The sequence below is a fragment of the Mustela putorius genome, unplaced genomic scaffold, assembly GCF_011764305.1.
Source record: "Mustela putorius furo isolate JIRA1106 unplaced genomic scaffold, ASM1176430v1.1 tig00003834_pilon_pilon_pilon, whole genome shotgun sequence".
In the NCBI taxonomy this organism is placed as follows: domain Eukaryota; kingdom Metazoa; phylum Chordata; class Mammalia; order Carnivora; family Mustelidae; genus Mustela; species Mustela putorius.
Genome location: NW_025421987.1, coordinates 111,335,003 through 111,348,301, shown reverse-complemented (window position 1 = coordinate 111,348,301; position 13,299 = coordinate 111,335,003). Strand labels below are relative to the sequence as shown.

General features: G+C 33.9%; 1 protein-coding gene across 9 annotated transcripts in view; it reads left to right on the top strand.

Moving 5' to 3' along the window:
• ANKRD28 (ankyrin repeat domain 28) overlaps positions 1–13,299 on the top strand; it is a 211,461-nt gene that overhangs the window by 157,334 nt on the left and 40,828 nt on the right. For all 9 annotated transcript variants that reach the window (XM_013046349.2, XM_004773550.3, XM_004773552.3 and 6 more), the window contains 6 exons: positions 697–909; positions 5,666–5,744; positions 6,889–7,003; positions 8,234–8,316; positions 10,207–10,270; positions 11,913–11,981. In XM_013046349.2, the coding sequence (XP_012901803.1) occupies positions 697–909; positions 5,666–5,744; positions 6,889–7,003; positions 8,234–8,316; positions 10,207–10,270; positions 11,913–11,981 (623 nt within the window). The remainder of the gene's footprint in view (positions 1–696; positions 910–5,665; positions 5,745–6,888; positions 7,004–8,233; positions 8,317–10,206; positions 10,271–11,912; positions 11,982–13,299) is intronic.

The window sequence follows — 13,299 nt, the reverse complement described above, 5'->3', positions numbered from 1 at the left end:
GATAGAAAAAGGTACCACTCAGTTTTTTAAATCCTGACCTTTACTTCGTTACCAACTTCAATCTTTTGTCACTGCAAATGTAAAGGCTGAAAATAAGCATGTTATTCAATGTCTCTCAGAATTTTTAGTTTGTGTTCATTTATCATGATTCTTAGAGTTAATTCTTATGACTGTACCTTACTTTAAAGACCTTTAAAAATATGTTGTTTTCAGGGTACCTGGGTGGCTCAGTGGTTGAAGCCTCTACCTTTGGCTCAGGTCATGATCTCGGGGTCCTGGGATCGAGTTCTGCATCAGGCTCCCTGCTCGGCTGGGAGCCTGCTTCCCCCCCCACACCCCGCCTGCCTCTCTGCCTACTTGTGATCTTTGTCTATCAAATAATTAAATACAATCTTTGAAAAAATAAATGTTGTTTTCATTTTCCTAAAATTTCACTCTTGCAATCATTCAGTTTTGTCTGAAGTAGACATTGCAAGTGTAAATTATATTCCCTGAATGTGAAAAGTCTATTTGACACCAAAATGCTATTGTTAATGTTCATTATTTTAAAAGAACTTTAGAATTCAAAGTCTTACCTGTGTATTTACCCATTTCTGACTCCATTAACATGCTTACAACCATAACATCTCTAAAAGAGCTCTCATTCTTGTAGTAATAAGACTACTTTAACACTGAGATTTTTTTTTCTTCCAATAGATGAATGAACCAAATGCCTATGGAAATACACCTCTTCATGTAGCCTGCTATAATGGACAAGATGTTGTAGTAAATGAACTTATAGACTGTGGTGCTAATGTAAATCAAAAGAATGAGAAAGGATTTACCCCTTTGCACTTTGCTGCTGCATCAACACATGGAGCGTTGTGTTTAGAGCTTCTAGTGGGCAATGGGGCTGACGTCAATATGAAGGTATGAAATAAAATCAGAATCCATACTGTAGTATTTAGGACTTTGCTGTTTAAAATAGTATCAGGGTGCCTGGGTGGCTCAGTGGGTTAAAACCTCCACCTTTGGCTCAGGTCATGATCCCAGGGTCCTGGGTTGGAGCCCCACATCAGGCTCTCTGTTCCACGGAGAGCCTGCTTCCTCCTCTCTCTCTCTCTGCCTCTCTGCCTACTTGTGATCTCTCTCTGTCAAATAAATTAAATATTTAAAAAAAAAAATAAAATAGTATCAGTAACAAATACCATTCAGGAATAAAAAGGAACAAATTATTTATAGACAAGAACACAGGTGAATCTTTAAAAAGTCTTACACACACAAAAAAAGTCTTACACAAGAATATACGTATTAGTCCCATTTGTATAAGGTTCTAGAAAAGATGAAATTCCACTTATATGGGGTTCTAGATTCTGTAGTTGAAAAAAAAAAAGTTGCCTCTGTGGGGAGGGATTGATGAAAAATAGGTCTAGGAGAACTTTTTGGGGTGATGATAATATTTTGTATTTTGACAGGCTTTTTTTTATGTAAATAAACATTTAACAAAACTCATAAAGTGGTACATTTAAGGTTTGTACACTTCATTGCATGTAAATTTTCGCTTAGGAGGTAACAAACCAAAGTGATGTTGAACCCTTGTTAATGATAAGCATACCAAAGTGCTTAGAGATAATATGTAGTCATATCTTCAACTTTTGAAAAACATCAAATAATTAGGTGGATGCCTGGTTGGAGAGATTGATATATGATGATGTGTGTATAGTAAAATGTTAGTGATAGAATCCAGCTGGTATATATATGGGTGTTCATGGTAATCTTTTAACTTTTGTTTCGAAGCTCTTTTCAATTTTATAAAAATTAAAAGACCACAGTGTGTTACATATAAGGAATAGTTGTGGGGTTTTTTTGTTGTTGCATTCACTTTTAGGAATGGGCATTTGAATTTTAGAAATGACGTGAAAATTCTGGAACCAAAATAAATGTACTTTCTCTGTATAATTCTGTGAAAAAGCACATGCAGCCACAGTTTTGAACACTAGTTTATAATGTGTAATCATTGTTTTGATTTTTCCAAGATGCTTTCACTGATTGTTTCTATATTTATACATCAGTTCATTCTTAGAGTATTCGCCAGTCTATATCTTGTGTTATATAGAAAAGAAAACTACAAATAAAATTGAACTGTTTAGGATTAGTAAAAACATTTAACCTTAAAATGTGTTTTTCAGAACTTTAATTACTTAAGATTTCAGCTGCTTTTGTGGGTATCATGAGCCAGTCTTCAGATTGGTAAAGAAAGGAGTACATTTTCTTATATTTCTTCACTTTAGAGAGACCTTTAGTGACACCGCTGACCCTGTCTGATAGCTACAGTAGCAGCAAATCCATCTATAATAATCATTGCTCTAAATTTTCCTCTCTCAGCTATAGGAAGAATTTATAGTCATCACACCCAAGGAAGGAATGGGCATGAGGTATTATAAAGAACTCCTGTTATGATTATGTTTAAAATGCCTTTTCTAAGAATATACATTTAAAGCTTCCAGTTTTAGTCACCTACTAAAGTTTTTTTAATAGTTTAAATAATTACTAAAAATTTACTGATAATAAATTTGAACTCCTTAGTTAAATTTGAAGAATTCCTGCTGTTTGAATAATCGGGGAGTAGAGCAGTATCTAAACTCTTGTGAAGGAGAGACATTTGTTACTTGTTTCCTTAAAGGCCTAGTAATATTTTTTAATGAAGATTAGATTTTAACATTTTTCAAAATATCATAACCAGTTTTTTTAGCCTCTGAGACCTGTTTATGATCAGGTGACTACAGTTAAATCATTGTTGAGTATTAAATATTAAGTATCATGGCTTACCTATATCATTAGCTGTGACACACCTTTTAGTTTCTATAGTGCTGTCTTTAAGGGGTAAAAATTAGCCTTTTTATGTATTTTATACAGTGCCATGAATATTTAATATAACTTGCTGATAGATCATTTGATTCATATGTGAGTGCCTACACAGCTGACTCTAGTAGCTAAATAGATTTGAAGGGAGCAAGCCAATGATACTGGTTTAGAAATCGATTTCCTAAAAAGTTGCCTGAATCTTGCTTGGGGATGTATGACATCCCATTTATATGCAGCTGTCCAGTTTTCATATAGCCATGTTCCTTTGGAACACAGGTCATGATGTTAATGACTTCTAAGGTACCTTCCAGCTCTGAAATTATATAAAAATTATTAATAACTATGTATTTTCAACCAGTAAGAATATATATTCACTCAAGAATATATCTTCATTCCTGACACCTGTATTTCCTGTATTACCAAATCAGTGCCTATCAAATTGTTGTTTTATTAAGGAGCTAATAAGGCTTTGACATTTGCCTTACATTGTAAAAAAAAATTGTAACCCTTGTTTTCTCCTTATCATGTCACCTCTTACTCCCTGCTTTATCTTTTTTCTTTTACGCCATTCTCCATTTTGGTGTTTCTGTCCCTGATCAAGTTGTGGATGACTAGAAATTGAATTATGAATTTAAGCTTGAAATTACTCAATTATTTGTTTATAGGTTTATTAATTGGCTGTTTCACAAAGTACTACATAGAAATAAAATGAGTGAAGTTTAAAAAACAATCCAGGTCTGGATTTTTATAACCTTTCTTACTGACTTGAGCCCTACTGCATTGATTGCATCCCTTAAATGCACATTTTTCCCACTTCACCTTATTCTTAAGAATAAATTTTGGTCAGGTAAAGTACGTCAAATAATTTGATTTAAAATTTAAACATAAAAAGTAATGTGTGTGGCTTATTTTTTGTTGCTATTTATGGTCACTTGTGAACTCAACTCTTAGAATTTTGGTGGATCTTTATTTCCTGTTTAAACTTCTAATTTGTTCTAAAATTAATTAAGGTGACTTTAAAAAAAAATCTACCCATTGTCTCCCCAATTCAAAGAGAAATAAATGCGCTCTCCTCCATATAACATGTCTTTAAGGTGGACTTTGTAGTTGGTAACCTGAATCTTTTGGGGGTTTTTTGTTTGTTTGTTTTAGTATATTTGGAATACTTTTGTGATCAGTAAGTATGTAGTAGAGAGTAAAAGTGTTAATCCAGTGCCACCTGGATTAGCTGTGAGATCTGGTTACATTTCTTAACACCTTGGCCTGTAAGATACGGTCAATAGCATATAAGTCATAGGGTTTTAAGACACAAATGACTGATATATATATATGTAAAGTGTTGTAAAACTGCTTGGAACATAGTGCTTACTATGTATATAAATGTTAGCTATAATTATATTTCACATTTCATCATTTTATGAACTTAAATTTATATTACCGTTTAGTTTTTATTTTTACTTTTTTTATGTCTGTAAGGTAAAAGATTAAAGAATCAAGATATGATAGGGAACATTTTGAAAAAACATTCCAAACTGGAATCCCATTATTAAAATGTTTTTGTGCTTTTTGTTTTGTTTTGTTTTGTTTTGTTTTGTTTTCTGGTTGAAAGAATAACTGGTACATAGATGAAAACACCCATATATCATATGGTTGGTTTACAGAAGATAGTATATTCTGTATAGCAGGACTGTGAGGTCCAGGTAGTATATCCATTTCCAGTTGAGAAGTGAAGGCCCAAGAAGATAGACAGCTTCTCCTAATTCTTGCTCTGGTAACTGGCAGAACCAGGATTCAGCTCAGGTCTTTCTGACTCCAGAGCCTACCTTATTTGTTTGCTTGGGTTTGTTTTGGTTTGCTTTGCTTTGTTTTCCCTCTTGTGTACACACTGCTTCCAAAGGTTTGAGAATTCCTTGAGATAAATTGCCTATTGGGTAGTTTGCTTGAAAAAATTAATGTAAAATTATGGAATCAAACACATTGATAGGTAATTATGTTCATCTAACATTCTAGTATAATGACAGAATTTCTTGAGATCTGCATTATACAGTTTTAGTGTGAACTTAGGACACTTGTTGCATTTCGTTTTTAAGTATATATACACACAGAAGATAGGCTGAATATTGTTGAGGGATTAGAAATTGCAAAATAGATTCTTTCTTTGTAATGGTCACATTGTATGTTCTGATAAAGTCCTCTAGAATTTCAGAGTTTGTACATTAAATATGCACATACCCAGCCAGTATGATTATTTTTTTAAGTAATTTGAGAAAAAAGCTAACAGTATTGATTACAAATAATTGTAAACAAATTAATGTATTAAGTTTTTAAAGTGAATTATAGTGGTTGAAGTTAATTCTGACTTTCACTTTTCCTTGGTTGAGGGAGGGATTCAGCATTTCTTAGAATGAAAGATCTGTAGCAAGGTCAAATTTTGGAAAGGTGGGAAACATCCCAGTTGTACCACTACTGACTATGTGACCTTGGTTGAATCATTAATACCCTTGTGCTCCAGTTTTTCCACCTTTGTAATAGGAATGATACTAGGATTACACTACCGTGCAGAGCTTTTGGTAAACTGTAGGCATTGAGGGTTGGTTGTTTTGTTTTGTTTTGTATATTTGTGCTTTATAATATCTGTACTTTAAAAAAAAAAGTTCCTAATTCTGAACAGCTCTTTTACCTCCGTAAGTTTGAGCTAAACTTAATGCTTGAATAGTAGTTTTACAAGATAAAGATGCAGGAGGATATTCAAAATAAAACTAAGGGTTACATATGACAGATATAACAATAATTTTAAATCTTTCATATTTGATTATTTCAGAGCAAGGATGGGAAAACTCCACTGCACATGACTGCCCTCCACGGTAGATTCTCCAGATCACAAACCATTATCCAGAGTGGTAAAAAGTATTTCTGTTTGTTTTTTTTCTTAAATGTAAAAACATCCACAAAATGAATGGTATTGAGAAATTATTGTAGCTGTCTATATATTTTTAATATTTGATTTCAGATCTTATGAAAATCAAATAATAAAGAGTATAAAATGCCATATATATGTATCTTTCATAATTTGTTTTTCATTTATTTTTTGTTTCACCTGAATTAGAAGTACAGTTTCTCTAGCAGTTGGTATGGGCTTTTTTAAAGCATTGCTAAATAGAAAACTTTGCCTTTCCACCGCAGTTGGTATTTGTATTATACATTAACAAAATTCTGTTGCATTTATCTTTTTTCCCCTTTTGGGTATTCTGAACTATTTTTAGGACTTTACTTTCAGAACTTGTATTCTTTTGCATTTGAATTAGTACTAAGCAAGCTAAACCTTTAAATAAAAGTTCTTAGGTACATTACTTTAGTGTTTCCCAAGCCATATTCCAAGGAACTGTTTGTTAATAGTCCTCAAGATAATAGTTGTTACAGTTTTGCAAGGAAAAAGTAGTAGTTTTGTGATCAAATAATTCCTGAAGCATTGCCTGCAATTTTGATGATACTTGGCATGTGTGCATTAAAGCTCTGAAATCTTGCTCTAAAGAAATGTATTTAACTTTGTTTTAATATAGTGGTTTCCAAACTTATAGGACCCCAGAACCCTTTCATCATTTTAAAATATATTAAAAGCTGAGCACCTGGCTCAGTGGGTTAAAGCCTCTGCCTTCAGCTCAGGTCATGATCTCAGGGTCCTGAGATCAAGCCCTGCTTTGGGCTCTCTGCTTATCTGGGAGCCTGCTTCCCCCTCTCTGCCTGCCTCTCTGCCTCCTTGTGATCTCTCTCTCTCTCTCTTTCTCTCTCTGTGTGTCAAATAAATAAATAAAATCTTAACAAATAAAATATATTAAAAGCTTATGCTTAGTTCACAAAATTGTTTTTAAATGTAAAAATCTGTAACCTCAGTGCCTGGTCCATTATTGTCCTATGAGTGAAACCTAGTCAAATCACTATATCCATTAGTTTATGCCTGAATAGAGTTTTATGTTACTTTCTGTGTAATAATTTTGACTTGATCTTAATATAGTCCAGCATCTGATTGTACATTATTTATTGCAGGAGCTGTAATTGACTGTGAGGATAAGAATGGAAACACCCCTTTGCACATAGCAGCAAGGTACGGCCATGAGCTGCTAATCAACACTCTTATTACAAGTGGTGCTGACACTGCAAAGTAAGTACTTAACCACAGTGTTGATAGCTGTGCTGAAAGGGAAACACAGATGGAAGTGAATTGCAGTTTTCTAGAGATTTCAAGTAGAAGTATGGATTTCTGTACCCAATATGGTACTAATTGCTTGAGCTTTTAAGTTCTAGGATGTTGTGCTAGAATATTTAATGTGATTTCTTTGGTAAGCCAGCATAGTGCATTTTTTTTTACCCCAGTGAATTCTAGATTATGAATAATGCTCAGTTTTAGTCAGAACTTTTCATTGTTGTGATCTATTTATTTTTAATCTAAAAGTAAATAAAAGACCTGAAAGTATTTATGTACTGAATGCTTTTCTTTTTCATTCAGATAATACTATCTGTAGATTTTTTGCCCCCTCCCCCCTCCACTTTGGTCAATTTTATATATTGAAGTTTCTCTTTAAAGGTTTTTTTTGAAAAGATGGATTCTCTTGCATGCTATGTAGAAGTAAACACCCTACTTAAATTGATGTTTATCATTCTTAGGTGTGTCTTTATATTTTTATTATATCTTATTACATTTATTACATATATTCATTAACATGTTTTAAACCTTCTTTTAAGCTTTCTGTAAATGTGATGGAACTCTACACATTTTTGCAGTCTCTTATTTAGCCATGTAGAAAATTTGGACTTCTTTCATAATCTCTACAAATAACCTATAGTCATCCATTTTATAAAATGTAATTATTATATAAAGATTTCATAGTTTATTCATTCTACTTATTTGCAAATTTAAATTGCTTCCAGTTTTACAAAAATTACTACAGTGAGCATTCTTGAACATTTTGTGTCGTGGTAATGATTCTCATTGGCAAGGCGGAAGGAGTGAATTTCATACCCTAGGCAAATGTCCAAAGACAATTTTGGTTGTCATACTTTGGGAGGAGGGTGTTACTGGCATCTTGTTTGGATAGAGCTCTGGGGCACCTGTGAACATCCTGTATGCACAGGGAAGCTGCCCCTCCACAGCCCCCAACAAAGTCCATCATGGCAATAGTACTAAGGTTGAAAAATTCTACTTCTGGAGGAAAATTGCTGGATAATAAATAAGCTATGCCCACCTTCAGCCTTTTGCCAAATTGCTATTTAAAATATTAAAGGTTTGGACTCATCTAATTATCTTTCCACTTTAACTAGTTTCTTTGTAATTTATTTAAATGATTGTGTTATTCTTGATTGTAATGAGGTTACTATCCTACTTATACTTCAGGCGTGGCATACATGGAATGTTCCCCCTCCATTTGGCAGCCTTAAGTGGTTTTTCAGATTGCTGCAGAAAACTTCTTTCTTCTGGTAAGTGGAACCATTGTAGACTGAGTCTTTTTTTTTTCCCCCAAAGCCCTTCATATTTCAATACAGTCTCTTTATCCTGCTTTTCCAAAATTACTTGTAGATATGTACAAGTGTGAATCATTTATTAAACTCTCTTAGAAGATGTTGGGTCTTTTTTAACTTTAAAATTCAGTTTTATCTTCAAATCTGGGAAAAGTTTTATTTTTCCAGGATTTCCTTCTGTTAGCTGGGGAATGGGATATGGAGTATTTCTAAAGTAGTTTCTATTCATTGAATGGTAGTTTTCTTGGATCATCTCCATATGTCTAGAAACAGAATATCATTTGCATGCTTCCTTTTTAGGAGCTGATAGCCATGCTATAGTATCTTCCAGGTTTGTGAAATTATTTATACCATATCTGATTACTGTCTTATAATACCATAATAATAGTCTGTTTGAAACAAAACAGGATCTATAGCTTTCTACAAATATTCTAAAACTGTGGTCCTTATTAAATGCATAGAATTACTGAGTATATATAATTCAGTTGATTTTAAATGATAATCTGTTTCTCAGTGTTAAAAAAAGTTGAGCACATTTTACATGTTAATATGATTGCTGAAAGAATTATGGGAAAGTTTTGGTGAAAATTAACATACTCTGTGAGACACACTTCTGAGTTTTTCTTAGTGATTTTTTTTTTAAGTTTTTAAAAAAAAAACTCAAGTTTTTTTTTTTTAAGTTTTAAAGTTTTTAAAAGTATGTGTATGCCCACATACATAAAAACATAAAGTTTTTAAAAGTATGCTTTAAGTTTTTAAAAGTATGTGTATGCCCATAAGTATTCACAAACCCATTTATCTATGAAAGAGAAGTCTAAAATTTCTCCTCAGTGTTAGTAATAATCCACAGGTAGCAAAGCATCTATGGCTTCTTTTAAAAACAGTTTTTTGTTTGTTTGTTTGTTTTTTTAAGATTTTTATTTATTTGAGAGAGGAAGAGAGCACAAGTGGCAGAGGGAGAAACAGACTCCCTGCTAAGTAGGGAGCCTGACACAGGTTCCATCCCAGGACCCCAAGATCATGACCTAAGCTGAAGGCAGATGCTTAACCAACTGAGCCACCTAGGCACCCCTAAAAACATAATTCACATAACATGCAATTCACCCATTTAAAGCATATAGTTCAGTGTCTGTTAGTATATTCAGAGGTATGTGTCCATCATTACAGTTAGTTTTTTTTTTTTTAAGATCTTACGTATTTGAGAGAGAGAGCGTGCGCAGCGTGGGGGCGGGGGGGTGGCAGAGGGACAAGCAGACTCCCTGCTCAGCGGGGAGCCACACACGGAGTTTGATCCTAGGACCCTGAGATCATGACCTGAGCTGAAGTCAGATGCTTAACCCAACTGAACCATCCATGCACCCCTATAGTCAGTTTTAGAACATTCTCATCCTCCTATTAGCAGTCAGTCCTCATTTCCTCCCTCACCTCTCTAAGCAACCATTACTCTGCTTTCTGTCTCTAAATTTGCCTGTTCTGGACAGTTCATAGAAATGGAATCACCCAAGATGTGGTCTTTTCTTTCACTTAGCCAAGTGTTCTCAAGGATTATTCATATTATAACATGTATCAGTACTTCACTTCTTTTTATTGTTGAATAATATTCCGTTATATCCTGTGGTTTTTAAACAAGTTCTCCAGCACTTATCCTAAAAGTAGTCTCAGTCCTTAGAGGCAGTTTTTTTGGGTAATATTATATATTATTATCTACTTTCAATAATTTTGTGCCTATTTGTAATTTAGTTTTGTTTGAGATTGGGGGTCATATGATACATGACATTTCTTGACATAGTACTTTAATATGAAATAACTTATCTATGATACTATGTAAGATGTATTCATTCTTAACAGGATTTGATATAGATACCCCAGATGATTTTGGCAGGACCTGTCTACACGCAGCTGCAGCTGGAGGGTATGTTAACAAAATTTTTACTTTTTTAAGAAGAAGGTAGCTGGTCATGTCAGTTTTTCTCTTATCTTTGTTTCTCTTTAATAGTTATGGGCTGTGTCAAAATGGAAAACAAACCATAAAAGGAATGGTTTGGAAGAAGAAAGTCCAGAGTAGTAGAAATTACTTTTTCTAAATCCTCTTCCATCTAAGTCCTAAATTATGAGTGGGAAGAGAGTTGGAACAAAACTGTAAAAGGATACAGTAATGTGGGGGAGGTGGAGCAAAACTGTAAAAGGAAGTATTGCTTTTTGTGAGAGAAAATTATTTGTGGGTAAATGAAAGGAATAGAGAGCAATGAAACATTAGAGATGTTCTGAGTAATACTAAAAGCTGTGTAGGGTTTTTTTAATCATAATTTTAGGAGAAAAAAATGTCTGTGGCTTGTTTATGTCTTTCCTCTACCCTAATAGGAAAAAGAAAATTTTTGAGATTAAAAAATGTTTGACAAAGTTTTAAATATTGCTGCTAGGGGTAACTAGGCTCTTGGTTTGAATGAACAACAACCTTCAATTAAAACTCATCATCTTTGAAGCATGCTCTAATCTATTGTTTCTGATCAGTTAGATCCTAAATCTGCAGTAAGACATTTAATTCATGGTGACTTATCAAAAACATTATTTACAAGAATTTTATTACTAATAATCATTCTTTAAAAGTTCCCAGAGGTTTCAGAGGACAAGTATACTGAACCAAGACTACTACTAGGCCAGTCACAGATGCAAAGATGGATTGTGAACATATGACTGGGTCCTCTTGTTCTTCCAAGGTCACCAAAGGACTTTCCAGTTAAAACCTAGCTTCCATATTACTGGCCTCCAAAGGGAGGGACAAAAGACAACACGACTGTCTGATTAGGTGCTAATCTCAGTTTCTAGTGTAACATAGTAATGATGTTCAGGGTTTTGAAAGTTAAACTACAGAAAGACCCATGCATGTACCATATGCTCCTACAATTTTAATTAAAGATACATTTAAGCAATTATAGGAGAAGATAAGGGAAAACAAATTGGAGCATTTTCAGGTTTGATTTTTTTTAACCCATTTTCTTTTAATTTAGTATTAAAAACCATTTAAATTTAAACCATTCTGTTAAAAGCATGTTGTTTGAAGTTTGTTTTAAAGGTTCCTAAAAACTCTCAGGAAGTTTTTAAGATTTTATTTAGATAGAGTGTGAGGTGCCAGGGGTGCCAAGGAGTGGGAAGGCAGAAGAAAAAGCAGACTCCCCACTGAGCAGGGAGTCCAAGGACTCGGGCTGCATCCCAGGACCAATGAGCTCATGACCTGAACCTAAGGCAGCCACTTAAACAACTCTCAGGAACTTAAATGTGAGCTTTCTTTTAAACAGTGACAACATGACTCACTGTTATTTCCTATCAACATGCCAATATGTATATATATATATAAAACTTCTTAAAATTCTAGATACAATGAATTTTAATGTTTTATTTTATTTTATTTTTTAATGTTTTATTTTTTATTAAATATATATCGTGTCATTTTTTTCACTTTGTCTTCATTTGAAAACATGTTTTGGTACTTAAACTACCAATTTTGTTATGAAATTACTGACAGTTAAGTCTTCTAACTGTATTTTCCCTAATAGGAATTTGGAGTGCCTAAACCTTCTGCTGAATGCTGGTGCAGACTTCAACAAAAAGGACAAATTTGGGAGGTAGGCTGGGATGACATTCCTCTGTAGAACCTAATTAATATTTACTAAATGACTTGCATGACCTTCTGTCTTCTGAGAATTAACAGTTGAGCATCTTTTGCATTGTGATCATGATTTCACTGAGAGGCCCGAATAAGTCAGTAGCTTTGAAATAATTCATTTTTACCCACAGTCTTCTTCCACTTGGCCCCCTGCCACAGCCCCAGGCTGTCAGCCTCAGCTTTACCTTATAAGCACCTCTGAATCTCTCAATATCATTCTTCCTCCTCCCATAATTATACTTAGAAATGTAAAACCCCATGGTGCCTGTGTTCCTTCAAGGAATTCACAAGACCTAGAACTTAGTAGTACAATTCTCCTTACCCCTAAGTCATTTCATTGTCAGAGACTTTGGTGCCCATATTTGGTTACAGACCACTAGAAACCGGAATGAAATAGGTAATAAATATATATGAAACTTTTGTTCTCCCCTTATATAACTCCCCACATTACCTATACACATAATAGCACATCCTTCATATGACTGGTAGGAAAATAACTGAAGTAACAGAACCCCTTTGTAGTTTTTTAGCCAGTCCTCATTCTTACTGTGACTAGCATTGATGGTAACGGTACTTAAAGTCACCAGTATCTACTAAGTTACTTAGAGTAGGAGTTGACCTAGCATGTGCTAAAACCATCCAGGAAAGGATTGAAGGCGGTTTGAATTGGTTAAAAAAAAAGAGGTGGCAGGCAGTGTGAGCAAAATTGTGGGTCATGAGTTTGAGAATTATATCAAAGCGTATGACTAGAAAGGGTGTGTGTGCCAGAAGGAAATGTTTGGATGTACATTCAGTGCATGGCATGCGGTCAGTGCAGAAGTAAATAATTATGTATGGTAGGGAATCAGAAATGCATATTTAAAAAAAAAAAAAAACTGTTTGACCCCATAATTACTTTGAGGAATAGACAGCTTCATAAGCCTAACTAATAAAAGGAACTAATGACCTATGAAACCAAAATCATTTTGTTTGGCTTTGCAATGCAATATTTTTACAGTAAATTGACTTTTACAATTCTACTTTAATCCATCTTACATTAGTTAATTTGTAGCACTTGAAGCATTTTTTTATTACAAATGGCAGCAAGGGCTACTGAAGCATATTCTGAGTTTAGAACCTTGGAAGTAATTCAGGGTTAATTGTATTTCTTAATTAAGAGGGAAACAAACCATAAGAGACTCTTTTAATCTCATAAAACAAACTGAAGGTTGCTGGGGGTTGGGGGAGGTAGGGATAGAGTGGCTGGGTTATGGACATTGGGGAGGGTATGTGCTATG